We start from the raw sequence: 20781 nt of genomic DNA, 5'->3' as shown, positions 1-20781 counted from the left end.
ATGTTTGAGGTAGGTGAAGGGGGGAGAAAGGAGGAGAGAGAGAGAGAGAGGGAGAGAGAGAGGAAAAGGAAAAAGAGCTAGAGAGGAAGAGGTAGATGTAAATGAAAGTGAAAGAGGGGGAGAGAGAGGGAGAGGATGATTGTATGATTAAAGAGGAAGAGGTGAGTGGTAGAGGGGGAGGCTTCAAGAGTTATATAAAGTGAAGTTTGAGTTCAAATGCAAGGAGACGCTTTTCTTATAAAGAAGGCTAAGGGATGAGTCAGAAGATTGAACGAGCTGTTTGGTTCAAAATACGCCAAAAAGTATGGCAGAAAATGGCTTGAAACAGGCAAAAAAAAGGGTGCCAAAACTAAAAAACCACTTTTGCAGTGCCCGGGCACAATCGTACTGTATGAATAGTACAAATCAATTCTCTAGTTTAAGGGAATGTAATACGGGCTCCCACAACTTGAGAAGTGGACACAAATCCTCCTCTTCAACAACATACACAAAGACATAGATGGCCACACCCTAGGGCAGAGACCTTATCTATCTTGGGGCAAGATTTCATGCATTGTAGGCAAATGATAGACCTTCACAATGTTGGTCCTAGACATGCAGGAATAGATGCATAAGAGACCTTACAAGGGGATGCAGGACGATCTAGTGATAGGGGTGGTCCATCCTGATGTCAGAGTGATGGCTAGTGGGTGGGCTTGTTCACATAGCAGATGTGTTAAGTACAGTGTGATGGCTACTGATTAGATAGCAGGTTGACCTGTAGGAGCTAGCAGGGTGCTCTAGTAAGAGCATTTGGGTGGTGGCGAATAGCAACGAGTTGGTGTATAGATGCTTCATGCTATTAATCAGATAGGTTGTAATTTGTGGGCTTGTCTGAGGAAACCTCTTTAGAGAGTAGAGTGGGATCCAGGAGAGTGGGTTGGAGAGGTCCTTTTCAAGAGCAGCTGCATGAGAGTTCCCTGTTTTTGTTTGTACAATCAAATTAAGGGAGGAGGATGAGGATGAGGATCAGGGCCTCTCCAAAAACAGCATCCCATTAGCATAGACAGGGCGTCTCTCACCCTTCGCAGTTAGAGTTCTGGAGCAGACTGGATGGTAGCTTGTGAACTTGGAATATATCATTATTGCTGCTGCTAGCTCACAGAAGCCTAATGATAGGGAGTTGCTTTAGTTTTAGTAGGATTGACGGTCTCTGTTTGAGACATGGGGTAATAGAGGAGACTCAGAGACTGCTTATTGGGTTGTTTTGCAACCTAGATAGGTCTATGAGGACCCTCTGGATAGTCTTCACGGGCCTGCATAGACAATGATACTGGCCTGAGGAGTAGCCTGGGTCACTGCTGATAGGGGACCTGCTTGCACCTACGATGACTGTTAGAGAAGCTTCTCTTACTGTCTAAAATTATGAGACATGGATAAACTAGACTCTTCACTTCTGAGGAGCTTGGTGGTATACAGGACCCTGTCATAGATGACAGGCTATAGATTGTGGGGCCACCCATTAGGTTTTCACTGAACCCTTTGTCAAGTCTTTCTCCTGTCAGAGCACCCAGGGAGATTAACCTGTCTTTCTTTTTTCCTTTTTTTTGGGGGGGTAAAATATTGGTTCTAACCGTTATTTGATCTTAGTTTTTCAGGTAATATAAAATTTAAACAGATCACTACTTTCCTTTCGTGAAAAAAAAGGTTAGAAAATTGAACCATGTGAGTAATGTCCAGAGTTTACGGGCATTGGATCATGCAGGTTGTAGGACCATATGCTGATAGAGATAGAATACCTGGGATTGATGTGGCACTCAAGGATGCCGACTCGTGGATGTTTGGAAAGCAGAAAATGGTGGTGATGGATACACCAGGTCACACAAGAGGTGATCATTGCCTCAGTTTGAATTTTTAGTTTGAGCTGCATCAATAGTCACAAGGTTTAAAAGTAGCAGGTGATTTAAAAAAGAGCTGTTAAGACATTTCACACATGTGCCTGGAACTTTGAGTATTGCTTGTCAAATCTTCCACATCAATAGAGATCTATACGAGAGCCATTACACTTTATTCTGAGGGACCTGCAACTGTTGTTACATTTCAAATCTGTGAACTTTTGTTCTCAGTAGATACATGATATGTATCTGCAAATTGTAAAAGTCCAGTTGCCACTTGCACAGGAAGCAGGTTCTGGTGTTTAAACAATTGGTTTAATCATAGGGATATGCTTAATGGTGCCATCATTAACAGTTTGCAGCACGGGCTGATTTGCATTTATGGGAATATTTCTTGAGGTTTGATTAATCTTGAGCCATAGATGAATGGGGGTTCAAAAGATTACAGATTATACATCAGGCAGATAGCTTTTACACTCTTTTGTTTTTCTGGTCATGTGATGCAAAGTTAATATGCTCATTTATAAAGACCATTATTCTGGGGATTCTTCAAAATATTCTGGGGACCATTATTCCGTTGACTCTTCAAAATATGCTCATTTTTCAAGGGATGTTATTCTGGGGATTCTTCAAAATATGCTCGTTTATGAAGACAACTCCATCTTTTTGCAGTTCAGCAAATTTTGACAGCTTTATCAAGTCCGAATATTAAAGGAGCAAACCAAGAAGCGCCTCTATGTTGTGTTGGATAAGTACTAATTTGTGTGGCCAGCCAGGGATTAGAAAGGTTCACCTTGCTCTCTCTCTCCTTTTGTTCCCTGAGTCACTCCCAGCTGGGCACATTCCAGCTTCCCACCATTCACTTCGGCATTCATCTCCTTTTAATCTGATGTCTTTCCACATTAACTTCCTCCTCTCTCATTGGCCCTCTTCCCCTCATCACCCAGTTCTGCCATCTCCTCTTTTTAAATCCCTTTCTTCTTCTCATCACCCTCCTCCCTTGTTGGCCCTGTTCCCCTCAATTGTTAACAGCCTTGTCCCCATCTTCTTGACCCACCCGCCCTCAGATATTGCCTTCTTCCCTCCAACCCTGAAGCTTCCTTGCTTTCGCCCTTCCATCCCTGCCACCTCACTCCTTCAACTTCCACTCCGTCCTACCTTTCCCTCTCTTCCTTCCCTTTGGGGGGTCTTTCTTTTAAGACCCTAGTACCTGTGCATAATTCCAGCAAGTAGACTGCATGCTGGATGCTTACCCTCTTTTGTGTTTTTCCATGTATATGCAGCACTAGAGTCTCCTCATGAGACTCCCAAACCCACAGGTGTTGTAGCCGATTTTGCTGTGTCATGCTAGAGAGGTATACCCTCCTTTAAGACATTTTCAGTAATTAAGGGGCTTCTAAGGTTAGCTAAAGCTGGAGGTAAGTGTGCTGAGGGTAGCTACAGCTAAAGGTAAGTGGACTGTTTAGCTCTGGCTAGGTGATTCATGAGTCAAACTAAGTTGTAGCCAGAGCTAGAGCTAGAGGCCTGGCTATATCAAGATGTAAGTGTATGGAGGCGAGACTAAAGAAGATGAGTGATGCCTAGTTAAAGAGCCGTGTTTTCAGTCCAGGGGGGTGTGTTGGGTATGACTTCTGTCTATGCTCATAGGGGAGTGTCGGCGAGTACACTGGGGCACTTTTTACTCTCCTTATGAGAGGGTTTTTCCCCTAGTTATATTCTCTTTTATTTTATATGCTTATGTTACACAGTTCGGGCACTTATCGTGTTTTACACCTCTCAGGAGTGAATGCACATTAACAACCCTCAGGTTTAAGGGGTGTGAACGCACATTAACAACCCTAAGGTTTAAGGTTTGGGAACTTATCATGTTTTACACCTCTCGGATGTGAACACACATTAACAACCCTAAGGTTTAAGGGGTGTGCTTTGTACTTGTATTGCACTCTTTGGTAATTGCATTGGGAGTTGTGTCTTTACTCTCTCACTCTATTCACTGTCAATTGTATACTCTCAGTATAGCTTCGATCTTCCCCATCTCACAAAGCTTGAGGCCATGCAACACGGATGCATAGAGGTAGTGTGAGAATATCAAGATGGAGGTGGAAAAGAAAATCACAAAAAGGAGGCACGCATTGTCAATGCCATGCTTGAAGAAGAGGATAAGACGAGAGGCAGTTGAATATGAGGGTAATTGGTATACCCGACAAGGAGGGCTCATCGCTTGAGGAGGATGATAAGCTTAAGAATTGGAAAAGAATTGCAAACGTGCACACTCATATTGCGGTTCCGTGATGAGATGGAGAGGACAATCTTCATGAGGAAGAAGACAATACTACATGGACTCCTTGGGGATCTCATCTGCATAGATGATAATCTTACCAAGATGCAAGTGGAGTATAAATGCACGAGTATGCTCACAATAATCAAGGCCAAGAAGGAGGGCAAGAAGGTAGTACATAAGATGGCTGAGTCATCATTGATGGCAAGGTACTACATGGACTCCTCGGGGATCTCATCTGCATAGATGATAATCTTACCAAGATGCAAGTGGAGTATAAATGCACGAGTATGCTCACAATAATCAAGGCCAAGAAGGAGGGCAAGAAGGTAGTACATAAGATGGCTGATGTTGGGTATTTGACTCACGCCTCACTTATGCCTACGCTCATATGGAAGTGTCGGTGATCAGTAGGACACTGGGGCACTTTTTACTCTCGGTAGGAGAGGTTTTTTCCCCCAGACTTATAGTCTTATTTTCGTATGTGCTTATGTGCTTATGTTACACACTTATGGGCACTTACCGTGTTCGGGTGTGAACACCCCCTACAACCCTAAGGTTTAAGGGTTGTACTTTGTACTTTCATTTCACAATCTTTCAGTCTATGCTATTGGGTGTCGTGCTTCACTCTATCTCTCACACTCTCACACTGTCTAGTGCACTCTCAGTTGCACCTCGATCCTCTCACCCCTCACATTTGGTATCAGAGCACAGCTCCTGTCTGCAGTGTGCAGTCCTGACCGCACCCGAGCCATTTGTACCTGCCTGTTCGTGCTCTTGTTGTACTTGCCCTGCTCCTGCAGCTGACGCTGCTTCTGCAGCTGCCGCCTCCTCAGGCACCGCCAGTCCCTGCGCACGCCAACTGCCCGGGCGCCACCTCATCTGTACTTGCGTGCGCCACCTGTCCCAGCGCACCACCTTGCAGGCGCCGTCAGCTCTAGCCGCCAGCGTGCAGCTCCAACCACTGGCCTGCACAAGCCACCTGTTCGTAGGACGCCGCCTCCTGTACCTGTAGAAGCCTGACACCAGGTTCGCCAACCTGTTCCTGTGTGTAGACGTTGCCTCGGGATCCGTGCATATCGTTAGTCAGCTGCAATCATTCTGCAGAGGTAACATTTTGCATTTTTTATTTCAAACACAGGAGTTCGTGTAGCAGCAGAATCAGTTTTCTGCATTGGGACACGTGCTTGTGTCTGTGACAGAGACACATTTAATGCACATTCTGGGGTATTTGTAACGGAAATTTTGGCAGAAATTTTGGGGATTTTGACATTACAGTGTTGCCGAGCACTGTTTGCACCTTGGGACGCGTGCATTAAAGACAGTTCTTGACAGAGTACACCCTTGCACATTAATTGCAGAAGTGTGCTTGCTGCAATTTCTGGAAATTTGCAGATTTCCAGCCCTCATTGCTTTGACATTGCTCATTTGTCTTTGGAAATTTGTCATCATGGCAAATCAAGGAGGTGGTGTATTTACCTATGTATCCAAGGAAGACAGATTGGATGGAAACAATTATTCGCTACGGTCATTCATGATGAAGAATGTATTAGTGGCTAAGAATTTATGGGATTATGTCAGTGGAGAGGAAACTAGACCGGGAGTTGTAGCTCCCGTTATTCCTCCTCCTCAAGGGGCACGTGGACAACGGGGACCTCAGCTCGCTCCACCTCAGCCACTTCCTCCAAGAACTGCAGCTCAAAAAGCTTGGGATACACGTGATGCACAGGCTTTGTCGCTGATTGCTTTGGCAGTTCAGCGGTCCATCATCCCTCACATTTGTTCAGCATCTTCTTCACGAGATGCACGGCTAACTTTGGAGTATATGTTTGCAGGAAAGAATGAAACTCGAATCTCTTTCTTGAAGAAAGAGTTAGAGACTTTGAAGATGAATGAGGGTGATTCTATGCAGGATCACTTGAATAAGATTCAGGACTTGCGGGAGCAGCTCATGAATGTAGATGAGTACTTTTCGGATGCGCAGTTGATATCCACCACCTTGAATTTCTTACCTCCTTCGTACTTGTCTTTTCATACTGCCTTGAACCTCACTATGAGGATTGCCGAGCACCCACTCACTTTTATTCAGCCAGTTAGTTTGCTTCTAGAGGAGGAGTAAACAAGGAAAAATAGTGGTGTGGATGCTATAGTCTCTGAGTAGGCTTTTGTGGCAAGACAGAAAAGCAAAAACAGCAAGGTGAAAAATGCTCCACAGAGTTCTGGTACTTCTGGCACATCACAGAATCAGACATAAGGGGGCACGCAAGCTAAAAAGGGAAAATGTCATTATTGTAAGAAGACAGGCCACTATATCACTGAGTGCAAGAAGCGCATTGCCAAAGAGGAGTCGTCAAGAATGCCTGTTTCTACTACTCCTTCCATTGCTAGTGAGTCCGCGTCCTTTGTTGTGGACAGGGACTATTATTTTTACACTTGCAGTTATGACATCTCTTGGGCTGATAGAGCACTTAGCTCTACAGAAGATGTTGACACTTGGTTCTTTGATAGTGGTGCTTCTAGGCATATTACATCTCGCAGAGATTTGTTTGCTTCAGTTAGTGCACCTCCCGTTGGGAAATCTGTACAGTGTGCCAATAATGCATCATACCCTGTTCGTGGTATTGGGGAGATTCAGCTCACAGCCATTGATGGCTCTATTCTCCGCCTGGAGGATGCTTTGTTTGTGCCTGGGATTAAGAAGAATTTGCTATCTATTTCTTCTTTGGTACGGTGTGGTTTGCAGGTCACATTTGATGATGACCGTTGCATGGTTAGAGATAAAGAACGCATGACTTTAGTCTTGACAGGATCTTTGTGTCATGGTTTATATGAGTTGGATGCTCTTTCAGTAGATCAGTTGGCATACTTGACATCCACTCTTACTCCTGCTATGATACAGGCGGAGTTATGGCATGCTCGTTTGGGGCATGTAAACTTTGGCAGCTTGATGCTTTTGCAGCATACTCAGATGCTGGATGGCTTATCTCTCTTGGAGAGACCTCCTGAGCACTTATGCGAGGGATGCATTTTGGGAAAAATGCATCGTTTCTCATTTCCCCGTGATGTTGCTTTCAAAGAAACAACCAGATTGCAGTTGGTGCATTCCGATGTTTGTGGGCCTATGCAAACAATGTCATTGGGCGGTTGTTACTATTTTGTGACATTCATTGATGACTTTACACGTTTTTGCTGGGTCTACTGTTTGAAAAAGAAGTCAAAAGTGTATGATGCATTTTTGGCTTTCAGTGCACTTGTTGAAAATCAATCTGGATGCAAAATTAAGACTCTCCGTTCGGACCGAGGGGGGGAATACAGGCCCTCTATGATGAATTCTTTTTTGAAGCAGAAAGGCATAGTCCATTAGTACACTATTGCCTATACTCCATAGCAGAATGGGGTAGCAAAGAGGAAGAATCGGTCACTCATGGAGATGGCCAGATGTATGCTGAAGGCAAAGAGCTTGCCTCATAGTTTTTGGATGGAAGCAGTCATGTGTGCTTGCCATATATTGAACAGATGCCCTACCAAAGCCTTGAAGACCATCACACCTTTTGAGGCTTGGAACAGCCGTAAACCTTCTGTTGGCCACTTTTGTACCTTTGGGTGTCTTGCCTATGCCCATATTCCACAGGTACTTAGAAAGAAGTTGGACAACAAGGCTGTTAAGTGCATTTTTATGGGATATAGTAGTGAGAGCAAAGGCTACAGACTCTATGATCCCGTTACAAAGAAGGTTTTTGTCAGCAGGGATGTTGTTTTTGATGAAAAATCAGAATTATCCTTGTCTGGTTTGGACACATATCAGGCTGCCCGTGATGTTTTTGAAGGGCTGCTGCCCATTACTTTTGGTGATTCAGCTGGAGCTTCAGAAAATAGACCTAATGTTCAGCCAGCTGCTCCTTTGGAAAGTGCAGAAATTCAGCCATTGGCTGATCGGAATATTCAGCATAATGCTGAAACTGAAATTCAGCAAGAGCTTGCACACAATCAGGAAGCTAGACAGTTACCTAGATGGTATTTGCAGACTATGCAAGATAGTCCTTTGGATGCACCCATGGCTGGTCGTACTAGAAGGCAAACTCGTTTGCATGATTCAGCACATACCATGGAGTTTGTTATGGCAGCAAGTACTTTTGATAATGAAGAGCCTGAATGTTTTGAGGATGCACAACACAGTATGCATTGGATGGTAGCAATGCAAGCTGAATTAGATTCTATCACTAAGAATCAAACTTGGGATTTGGTGTCTTTGCCATTTGGGAAGAAAGCCATTGGAACGAAATGGGTCTATAAACTGAAAAGGAAATCAGATGGATCCATTGATAAATACAAGGCACGGCTTGTAGCTAAAGGCTACGCACAAAAAAAGGGCATTGACTATGAGGAGACATTTGCTCCTACTTCCCGTATGACAACCATCAGGTCTATGATTGCTTTGGCTGCACATTATGGTTGGACAGTGCATCAACTGGATATCAAGAGTGCATTTTTACATGGGAAACTTCAAGAGGAAGTTTATGTACAGCAGCCCATTGGTTTTGCACTTGAAGGCTCAGAACATTTAGTATGCAAGCTCAAAAAGGCACTATATGGTTTGAAACAAGCTCCTAGAGCTTGGTATGCAAAAATAGATGCTTTCTTGCTTGGTCAGGGGTTTCTAAACAGCTCATCTGAGTCTACCCTTTACGTATGTAAAAAAGGGGGATCTATGCTGATTATATGTCTTTATGTTGATGACCTTTTGCTCACTGGAACACATGCTGATCAGATTTCAGCATTCAAACAAAATTTGCAGCAAACTTTTGACATGTCTGACTTGGGAATTTTGCATTACTACTTGGGCATCCAGTTCATACATGATGCTCGAGGTATTGGGCTATCACAATCAAGGTATATTGGGCAGCTTCTTGAGAAGTTTGGCTTACAGGATTGCAAGCCAGTTTGTACCCCCATGGAACCTGGACTGAAATTGTCATTACATGATGACGGTGATTTGTTTGATATACATACATATGCTCCTGCAGTTGGATGTCTTATCTACCTATGCAACACTAGGCCGGACATATAGTTTGCAGTTTCAGCTTTGAGCAGGTATATGCATCAGCCATGTATGTCACATTGGCAAGCTATCAAGCGTGTTTTTTCGTTACTTGCAGGGTACTCGATCTCTTGGGTTGCTTTATGCCAAGGGGGGACCACTGCAATTACATGCTTAAAGTGATTCTGATTGGGCTGGTGATTATGATACACGTCACTCCACTAGTGGCAATTGTTTCTTTCTTGGCTCTTCTTGCATTTCTTGGCTTAGCAAGAAACAATTCAGTGTTGCCACATCGTCATGTGAAGCTGAATACAAGGCAGCTTTCACTACCACAGTTGAATGCGTATGGCTTAGACGCTTGTTAGCTGATCTGGATGTATCTGTTACGGAGCCTACTCCTTTGTTTGCTGACAGTCAGAGTGCCATTGCAGTGGCACGGAACCCAGTGTTTCATGCCCGCACGAAACACATTGAGATCCATTATTACTTTGTCAAAGAGAGGCTACATGTAGGTGATATCAGCCTTGTCTATTGTCCTACCACCAGTAATGTGGCAGACATCTTTACCAAAGCTCTTCCTCGTGACAAATTCGAAGCATTTCGCGATGCTTTAAATTTGATATCCTTTGGTGGCGGATGATGCTTGTACTCTTGATCACTCTTCACTCCAAGGGGGTTTGTTGGGTATTTGACTCACGCCTCACTTACGCCTACGCTCATATGGGAGTGTTGGCGATCAGTAGGACACTAGGGCACTTTTTACTCTCGATAGGAGAGGTTTTTTCCCCTAGACTTATAGTCTTATTTTCGTATGTGCTTATGTGCTTATGTTACACACTTATGGGCACTTACCGTGTTCAGGTGTGAATACCTCCTACAACCCTAAGATTTAAGGGTTGTACTTTGTACTTTCATTTCACACTCTTTCAGTCTATGCTATTGGGTGTCGTGCTTCACTCTGTCTCTCACACTCTCACACTGTCTACTGCACTCTCAGCTGCACCTCGATCCTCTCACCCCTCACAGCTGAGTCATCATTGATGGCAAGGTAAGCTAATAGGGACAAGTGGCCTATGAGGCAGACACCCCAGAGATACAAATGACAATGTGAAACAATAACGGCTCACTTTGGACACACCCAAGGGGGATGGAAGAGGTGATGGAGAACCATGATTTGATTATGATTATAGAGACACATTAGAGTCTTAAGAGGGGACTACCTAGAGTATAGTGATATGTCTCGCAGTTTGCATCTAAGAGCTATATGAGTCATTAGGGGCTAAGGTACCACTCAAGGGTTGAGAATAGTGGTATTGATCAAATAGGAGCTACATCATAGTATTGCATCATGACATAGGATCCTAATGCATGATACATGTGGATTAGAGTAGAGGTCTCTCGAGACCGGATACTATACATTAGCCTCTACATCTTTCCCCTGTGTAATTGAGATATGCTACTCGAGAGCCCTAACAGCAAGAGATGGAAAGAGTGTGAGAGGTGAGAGAATGCACAGAGATTGAAGCTCAAGCTCTGTTGAGAGTACAATTGAAAGTGAAGAGAGTGAAGGCATAACATCCAATACTATAATCTGAAGAGTGTAAAATACAAGTATAAAGTGCAACCCTTAAAACCTTAGGGTTACTAGAGTGTGTTCACATCTGAAAGGTGTAAAATATGATAAGTGCCCAAAGTGTGTAACATAAGCACATAAAAGAAAAGAGAATATAATTGGGGGGAAAAATCTCTCATAAGGAGAGTAAAAAGTGCCCCAGTATTCTATGGAGGATCACCGATACTCCTCTGTGAGTGTAGGCGTGAGTCATACCCAACAAACCCCCTTGGAGTGAAGAGTGATCAATATACAAGGATCATCCACCAAAGGAGATGAAATTTAAAGCATTGCGGAATGCTTCAAATTTGTCATGAGGAAGAGCTTTGGTGAAGATGTCAGCCACAACCCACATTACTGGTGGTAGGACAATAGACAAGGTTGATATCATCTACATGTAGCCTCTCTTTGACAAAGTGATAGTGAATCTCTATGTGTTTCATGCATGCATGAAACATTGAGTTCCATGCCATTGCAATGGCACTTTGACTGTCAGAAAACAGAGGAGTAGACTTCGTGACAGATACATCCAGATTAGCTAGCAAGTGTCTTAGCCATACGCATTCAACTGTGGTAGTGAAAGCCACCTTGTATTCAGCTTCACATGACAATGTGGCAACAATGGATTGTTTCTTGCTAAGCAAGAGATGCAAGATGAGCCAAGAAAGAAACAATTACCACTAGTAGAGTAACGTGAATCAAAATCACTAGTCCAATCAGAATCACTGTAATACGCTTGACAGCTTGCTAATGTGACATGCATGATTGGTACATATATCTGCTTAGGGTTGAAACTACAAACTGTATGTCTGGCCTTGTGTTGCATAGGTAAATGAGACATCCAAGTGCTGGAGCATATGTATGGATATCAAACAAATCATTGTCATCATGCAAGGACAGCTTGAGTCCAGGTTCCATTGGTGTACAAATTGGTTGGCAATTCTATAAGCCAAACCTCTCAAGAAGCCTAGCAATGTATCTAGACTGTGATAATCCAATGCCTCTAGCATCATGAATGAACTGAATGCCCAAATAACAGTGCAAAGGCCTCAAATTTGATATGTCAAAAGTTTACTGCAAATTTTGTTTGAATGCTGAAATCTGATCAGCATGTGTCCCTATAAGCAGAATATCATCAACATAAAGACATGACCAGCAAGGATCCCCCCCTTTTTACATACATAAATTGTAGACTTTGATGAGCTGTTTATGAACCTCTAGCTAAGTAAGAAGGTATCAAAATTTGCATACTATTAACGTAATGTTAACCCCGGTGCAAAGAAAGTGCAAAGAAAATTGAAAAAATGTGGAGCATAGAGCTGAAAAAGGGGGCCCAATGGAAAAACAGGAGGAAAAGAGCTAAAAGCGCAAGAAGCAAACTCAAAAGTCTAAGGCAAGTGCAAAGGGGGAAAGACATGTTTTAAATATAAAAGCGTACCCTAAATCCTTGTAAAAGAGCGCCAATCTCCCTCCTATGCAACTTGTAAATTTAGATGGGGATGGGTGAAGAAATCACGTAAATAGGAAGGGAATAGAGAAAGAGGACCTAGGCTAAAATGGCCGGTCATGTAAAAAAGGGATGGGCGACCAAAGAGGAGTAGGGCATGTATAAAAAGGGAAAAAGTGAATGAAGAAGCTCATTCTTGTGTGTGGCCAAAACTAGCTCTCTTCTTCGTCCTCTTCTTGTTCTTGCTTGTGCTTGTGTTTGAGAGAGGGAGTGCGAGAGAGTAAGTGTGTGAGAGTGAAGGACCGTGATGGAGAAGCTCTCCATCTTCTTCTCTCTTCTTTTTCTCTTTCCTTATCTTCTCTCGTCTCGCGTGCGGCAATGGAGCTTGGAGCTTGAGGATTGAGCTTGCACCGTGGAGCTACTGGAGAGCTTGAGGGAGAAGGCAACTCGATTGGGCATGAAGGTAAGCTCACTACACTCGTAGGTGTGAGAGCGCGCATGGCTATGTGAGAGGTAGCCATTGCACTTGGCTTGAAACTCTTGAAATAATAAGCGGTTCGTGGATCTTGGCGGTTGAGTGAGAAGCTCCCACATTTTGGTTTCGTTGCTGGGACCAACGGATTCAAGCTTTGAGTGCTTACGTGCTCCGAATTGAGCATTGGAGTAGGGTTTGTCTCAAACAGGTGCTTGAGATAGGTAGAAAGCGAGTTGGAAGGCATTTGATTTCTTTCGGAAGTAAGTTTTTTGGTTTTTAAGGTTTGGGCAATTAGGTTGGATTTTCTTAGGTGTTTGTTTGTGGCTTTTAAGGTTTAGGCAATTAGGTTAGATTTGCTTAGGTGTTTGTTTGTGGTTTGGATGCATTTAGGTAAGGAAAAAATAAGGAAAAACAGAGAAACAAATAGTAGGATTACTGTTTTAAAAAGGAAAGAACATGGAGGAAAAGGGGCTTTAGAGTATTAAGAGAGGAGAGAGACAAGAAGGGGAGTGGAAGACTGAATAACAAGGGGTTTAGGGGGCAAAGAGAGCAAGGGGGAGCTCATTTTTGGAGAGAGAGAGAGAGAGAGAGAGAGAGAGAGAGAGAGAGAGAGAGAGAGAGAGAGAGAGAGAGAGAGAGAGAGAATGCTGACCTGATGGTCTGATGTAAATATTTACCACTTAATTATCTTCACAAAGAGAGAGAGAGAGAGAGAGAGAGAGAGAGAGAGAGAGAGAGAGAGAGAGAGAGAGAGAGAGAAGTGCAGCAGTCAGGCAAGGAGAGCTTCAATTTGTGTGACCGGATACATTCGTGGGCTATCGGTGAGTTGGTTTGATTTGCGGGCTATCGGGGAGTATAGCAAGCATCGTGCTAGATTTTTGTTGAGGTTGTGTTTGTTTTGGCCATGGCATTCGGATTGTTCGATTCCCAAAATCAAACTGTTTAACTGTTCCGAACTCGTTTGATTTTCAAAATTGGACGCAATCAAATCGTCCGATTGGACCAGTCTAGGATTAGACAACCCAAAAATTAGACAGCTTGAATGTTGGATTCGGTTAAATAGGACTCGGATAGCCCAGATTTGGACTCAGACAGACAGCCCAGAATCAGACGTCTAATTTTTGGGATTGGACAAAAAACCTACAAATCGAAGAGAAAAATTGAATACCAAATTTTGATAAACTGTGACCTTCCTAGACTCTATAGGGTCCGAGTCCTAGTTGTAGGATACCCCAATAGATCGAGGTGAGTGAGCTCCATTGCCTCGACAATGCAGGAGTGATTGCTGTTACTGACTATACCCCAATAAAGGTCCGGATGGACAACTTGAACCCACTATCCTTTAGACCACACTTCAAACGTATAGCAGGGACCTACAGTGGACCACCACGGGTGGTTGCCACTTGCATGGAAGAGCTAAGACTAGCCGAAACTGATTAAAGGGAGTGTGATTTGCGTTGATTATGATTGAACTTACACATTTCATCACATGAACACTTGAAGTGTACAAGGAAAGATAGAAAGCTTGATTTGGCATAAGTTCACTCCACCACTCTTGTGTTCAGTCCATATAACGTTGCAAACTGATGTGTATAACAAGGAACACACTAACAAGGTCTAAGCAAGGAATGAACCCACTAATAGGAGCAAACCCTGAGAAGTTCGATATGACCCGAGAACTAGGTTCTGAAGCAAGCAACTGCGAATTGTCAAGCGATAGAGAAGGGAGAGAGAACCGACACGATTAGGGACGCAGCTTTGCCCGGTCTAATCAATCTTATCGACACACTAGTTGCCCAAGAAACTGTCGACATGTCGAGAACCAGCACCAACCCTGTAGATAACGAGCTCAACTTAGGAGCATTAAGTCAATATTTAGCAAATGGTAAACCAATATGACCTGCAAACCAAAATGTTGCATCATGGTAGACCAAGTGAGGACATCATAGACGATCTCAAGGAAGAGAGAAGGTTCTCAAGGAAAGCGCCTATAACCAAGAGTAGTGAGTTCAGAAGCTGAGACAAGACATAGACATGTGTGAGGTCTAACGCTAATCTTTAAGAGCCATACCAAAATACCTGTGGTTGCTAAGCAACTTGACAAGCAATGACCCATACAGCTTTCTGGAGAAGTTCAAGTAGGTATGCAAGGCACATGGCCTCATGGACCTTGCTCAATGAGTGCAAGCTTTCGGACTTTGCCTAGGATACAAAGGGTGGACGTGGTTTACTAGCCTAGACAAAGCCGAACGGAACAATTTCAACAACCTCAAGAGTCTCTTCATCAAGAGGTTTTCCAAAGCAGGATACTTGGACAACCTCATCGTCAGGTTGATGAATGTCGGCTAGAAGGATAAGGAGGATATTCGAGACTACGTCACCCACATGCGGAGTCTCTTTAAGAGAATCTGAGTGGCGGAACGACCTAACGAACGGGTAGTCTCCACCATATTTATAAACGGAATCCAAAGCGAAGAGCTCTACAAGGCCTTGGTGAGCAATTCAAACCTACGAAGAGACATGGTAGCTAGGGATGCATGGATGACTTGCTCAAGGAGAGAACCTCCAAAACCACGACCCAAGACGGCACTGCCATTAGATCCTCAGAGAGAGCTACGATCATTAGTGAGAGAGCTAGCAAGAATACACAAAGACAAGGGAAAGGATGTCAACCAGAGCCAAGAGTGTTGGGAATAAAGGGCCATCGTGCCTTTTATATGTGCATGAGTGTGAACACACCCTTAGCACATTTGTACTTTCATATATATGTATCTAAAACCTAAAGAGTTACACTAGTCTTTGTACCAAACATTAAAGGTGTTGTGCTCACTCTCCTTTCTACTGCTCTCTACTCTATGTGTGTGTTATCTGTGTCGCCTTCACACTCAGCTCCGTCAGGCTTCATTAAACTGGTATCAAAGCCATAGATTCTACACGTTTCCCGAAACCAAGGGTTGTTGACAGCTCAGGTAGTTCGCGAATAGATTGTCGTGGCCTCTGCAGCATAGGTCATGCTGACCAAATGGCAGGCAAGAGTGCACGCCATCGACGGCTAACCAGGCGAATAGTTCAAGCAATAGGTGGCGTGTCGGGCTGAGGCAGAAGACCACGTGTGCAGGGAGTGACCAGGCATGGCGTGTTGGTCGCAAGCTGGCAATGGGCTGAAGACGGGTGTAGCGCGTGGCTAGGAGACGCCAGCTGCGCGGTCGCAACCGAGGCCGGCGGGTCAATGAATCCCCCTCCCCGTCATATTTTTTCTAAAAAAACAGGTTCTTTTTTGTTAAAGAAAATCCCTTTTACCCCCTTTTCCTCTGACAGGCATTTGTGCGTGTAAGCACAGTTCAGAATTTTGGGCAGATTTGTGCCAAAAATTTGGGGATTTGTCTAGATTTGATGCGAGCAAGACACAACAGTGATATTTATCTTAGATTTGCAGGAATTTGTGACATTTTGGCTCTGACATTTAGGGCTTTTCATGTACATGCAAGAATTGGGCTGAAATTTACCCATTTTCTCGACATTGATGCATATTGCACCTCGTGCAATTTGGGGATTTAGCTGTTTGGGCGAAATTTGTGCGCCATTCGGTCATTTTATGTACATGCGGGTTTAATTCCATGCAATTTGGACACCTAGCACTTGGAAAAATTTGGGGGTTTTGCTGAAATTGCTCTATTTTGGCAAAATTGGCCTATTCTATGATATCAGAGACAGTGCAAATGTATGTTTGATGCTTTGAGCACAAAAATTTTGGGGCTTTTGACCGTGCATGTCAAATTTTGTGCCCGTGGGTGCATGTACAATAGAAATTGCAGGTAAAATTTGGGACTTCTCATATAATGTGATGTATTTGTCCTTGGAACAGCTGTAATCAGTCGTGGAGTGCAGCAGCGCAAGGTTTAATGCTTCTGAAAATTTATTTGCAGATCTGAAATTTCTGCTTTTACATGATTATTTATTGCTGGTTGGTACTTGTTTGTACCTTGGTCACTTGTGTGACAGTTTGGGCTTGCATTTGCTGAATTTGTTGGTCACATTTGGGCTGAAAATCATGGCTGGCAGCAGTGACAGCAATCATCTCATGCCCATTAAGAAGCTTGAAGGAGCACATAACTTTGCAGTCTGGCAAAAACAATGCTATAATATCCTGTTGCAAAAGAAGCAGGCAAGGCTGATTAAGACCAAAGGGGCAAAGCGTGCAGATATGAAACAGGAAGACTGGGATGAGTTAAATGAGCTTGCACGCTCAACCATTGAGCTATCAATTTCTAATGCCTTGCTGTTTTACATTGAAGGTTTGGATTTTGCCTATGCTATTTGGACTCGATTGGAAGAACTATATGCCCAGAAGAGTGCCCCAAGCAAAGTTTACTACCCCAAGCAAAGTTTACTGGCTGAAAAAGCTTATCGATTTGCGTATGAAAGAAGGTACAGCAATGTCTACTCACTTGAGTGAGTTTAACTCCATTTTCGGCCAACTGGTTGCCTTGGAGTTCAAGATTGATGAACAATTTAAGGCTATGTTTTTGCTTTGCACTTTGCCAGAGAGTTGGGATACATTCAGGACTGCTATGAGCAATTCTAATTCGATGCTTTTGTATGCTGATGTAGAGAGTGCTCTACTCATGGAAGAAATGAATTGGCAGAACAATGCATCCAGTAAGTCTTCCAGTGCTTTGCATACTAGGGGTAGATCATAGCAAAAAGGCAAATCTGATAGCAAGGGATGTAGTAAATCACGTGGTAAGGATGTTGAATGCCGTCATTGTGGCCAGAAGGCTCACTTTAAATGTGACTACTACAAATGGAAAAAAGAGAAAGGAAAGGGCAAGAAGACAGATGATAGCAAGGAAGAGAAGAAAGAGAGTCAACCTAAGAAGAGCAGTGTCAAAATTGAAGAAGTGAATGTAGTCACTCATGACAGTGATAGTGAGAATGAGGTACTCTTTGTCTCTTCACACTTTAGTACACATGCTTTACTTGCAGATACGGATGATGACATGCACACTGGGATTCTAGAATCAGGTGCGTCCTTTCATGTCACCCCTCATCGTGAGTGGTTTTTTAACTATACAGGGGGTCGACATGGTATTGTCCATCTTGGGGACAACTATGCATGTGACATTGCAGGTATGGGCAATGTGCAGTTGCAGTTTTAGCATGGCTTTGTCTTCACACTTCAGTATGTACGGCATGTACCTTCGCTCAAGAAGAGCTTGATTAGCATAGGGCAGCTAGATGACGATGGATTTCATACCATCTTTGGTGATGGGAAATGGAAGATTTGTAAGGGATCTAGAGTGATTGCCAGAGGTTGTAAAAGTGATACCTTGTATCCTCTCCATGTATCTAGTGTACTTGACCATGTTGTTGCCGTGACCGAGCAACCAAGTGTTTCTTTGTGGCATGGCCGATTGGGACACATGAGTCAAATTGGAATGAAAGTGCTTTCTCGTTTGGGTTACTTGCCTTGTCTTCATTATGCTGATTTTGAGCATTGTGATCATTGTGTTTATGGTAAACATGCACAAATGTCTCATAAGAAGTCTCTTTCGTTGAAATCTTTCTCTCTAGAGTTAGTACATTTCGATGTATGTCAAATGTCAGGGTTATCTTTAGGGGGAAAGAAATATTTTGTCACCTTTGTCGATGATGCTACACAAAAGGTATGGGTTTACCCTATTCATAGCAAGGACGAAGTGCTTGACAAGTTAAAAAAATTCTTGGCATTGATTGAAAATTAGACTGATAAGACACTTTAAGTGTCTTCGCTCTGACAATGGTGGGGAATATGTGTCCAAGGCCTTTCAGGCATTTTGTGACAACAAAGGGATAAAGAGGAAGCTCATTGCCCCTCATAATCCATCCCAAAATGGAGTTGCAGAGAGTATGAATCAGACCATACAGGATAAAATCTGTACTAGGCTGTCTCATGCTGCATTACCCTATGGCTTTTGGGAAGAGACTGTTATGACAGTTGTTCATTTGATTAATCGGTCATCGAACAAGTCTTTGGGGGGGGGGAGGGGGATCCCTCAAGAAGCGTGGTCAGGCAAGCCATCTTCATATGCTCACCTGAAAGTGTTTGGCTACGAGGCTTTTGTGCACATTCGTAAAGAATAATGCAACAAACTTGAACCAAAGTCCTGTAAATGCATTTTCCTAGGATATGGTGACGAGGGTGAAATGGGGTATAGACTATGGGATCCCGAGAAAAGGAAAATAGTACGCAGCAATGATGTTATCTTTCGGGAAGATTGCATGCATAAACAACCAGAAAAGATTGAGGAGGTTCGTAGGGTTGTATTCTGGGAAAAAATATCCTTTAGACAACGAAATGTGCCCACTGTACAATAGCAAATACCTGCTGTAAATAAACGTGCAAATGCAAAAAATAATGCTGGAAATGATCAGCCAGCCATTGCCTATAATGGTGAGCCATTGGATGTGCGGGAACAGCTAGGACAACAAGCTGTTTGCTGATTTGCAGGCTGAAATGCCAGGACAGCAAGGTGAAAATGAAAATTTGCAAGCTCAACAACCAGCAAACAATGATCATTGGGCTAGGAGATCATCTAGGGCTACTAGACAACCTGATAGATTCATTCCTGGTGCAAACAATGTGGCTGATTATGTCATGTTGATAGATTGTGGCGAACCGTCTTGCTTCAAGGAAGCAATGGACAGACAGGACAACAAGAAATGGTATAAAGCCATGTTGTTGGAGATGGAATCTCTTGAGAAAAATGACACTTGGGACTTGGTACAGTTGCCTAAAGGGCAGAAAACCCTTCCATGCAAATGGGTTTACAAGATAAAGGTCACTTCTGGTTCCTCACCAAAGTACAAAGCACGATCGGTTGCGAAGGGGTACAAGTAGTAACATAGAGTTGACTTTGACGAGATCTTCTCTCCTGTAGTCAAGATGACTACATTGAGAACCATTATGGGCTTGGTTGCAACTGAAGATATGGAGCTCATATAGATGGATGTAAAGATTGCATTTTTACATGGTGATTTGCATGAAGACATATATATGCAGCAGCTTGAAGGGTTTGTGGCAAAAGGGAAAGAGAAGATGGTATGTAAACTCAAAAGGAGTTTGTATTGGTTGAAACAAGCACCAAGAGAATGGTATCATAAGTTTGATACATTATATAGTCTTAAGGTTTTCATAGAAGTCAAGTGGATCATTGCTTGTACACCAAGAAGGCAACAGATGGCAGCTTGATTATCTTAGTTCTGTATGTAGGTGACATGCTGATTGTTGGTAGGGATAGTCATGCCTTTGACTCACTGAAGGTAAATCTTCATGGCAGCTTTGAAACGAAGGATCTTGGTGATGCAAATCACATTCTTGGCATGCGAATGCTCAGAGATAGGTCAAAAGGATTACTCTATCTATCTTAGCAGGAGTATATCTCTAAGGTTTTGCAATGTTTCAATATGGAGGGGGGGAAAACAATTGGGGTTTCATTGCCTCCCTATGTGAAACTTCGTGCAGAGGACAGCCCTACATTTGATGATGAGAAGGTTGAAATGGCCAATATACCATATGCTTCGGTTGTTGGCAGTTCGATGTATGCTATGGTTGCTACACGTCTTGACATTGCCTTTGTAGTGGGAGTAGTTAGCAGATACATGGTAAACCCTGGTAAAAAGCATTGGGAAGCAGTGAAAGGTATTATGAGATATCTCAAAGGCACAAAGGATTTGTGCATATGTTTTGGAAAGCAGAAGGCATCTGTCATTGGCTTTACAGATGCAAACTACAAAAAGTCCACTTTTGGGTATGTGTTTACCTTCACAGGAGGAGCACTCTCTTGGATCTCCAGGCTACAAAACTGTGTTGCATTGTCTACTACAAAGGCAGAGTATGTGGCTGCCACTGAGGCATACAAAGAGGCTTTATGGCTTTCATGTCTGGTGGGAGAGCTTGGCATTACAGAGTTACTTGTTTTCCATTGTGATAGTCAGAGTGCTATCATGCTAGCACGGAATCCTATCTTTCATGCAAAGACGAAGCACATACAGGTGAATGTATGTGAAGTATC

At 43.3% G+C, this 20781-nt stretch overlaps 1 protein-coding gene across 3 annotated transcripts in view; it reads left to right on the top strand.

Moving 5' to 3' along the window:
- Positions 1-20781, top strand: part of LOC148032807 (hydroxyacylglutathione hydrolase 2, mitochondrial-like) — a 96619-nt gene that overhangs the window by 42444 nt on the left and 33394 nt on the right. For all 3 annotated transcript variants that reach the window (XM_087683479.1, XM_087683480.1, XM_087683481.1), the window contains one exon: positions 1745-1868. In XM_087683479.1, coding sequence (XP_087539605.1) covers positions 1745-1868 — 124 coding nt within the window. The remainder of the gene's footprint in view (positions 1-1744; positions 1869-20781) is intronic.

Source organism: Lygodium microphyllum, chromosome 8 (assembly GCF_053477565.2).
Source record: "Lygodium microphyllum isolate KBCC chromosome 8, Lygodium_microphyllum_v1.1.10, whole genome shotgun sequence".
Classification (NCBI taxonomy): domain Eukaryota; kingdom Viridiplantae; phylum Streptophyta; class Polypodiopsida; order Schizaeales; family Lygodiaceae; genus Lygodium; species Lygodium microphyllum.
This window is presented reverse-complemented; position numbering and strand designations above follow the sequence as displayed.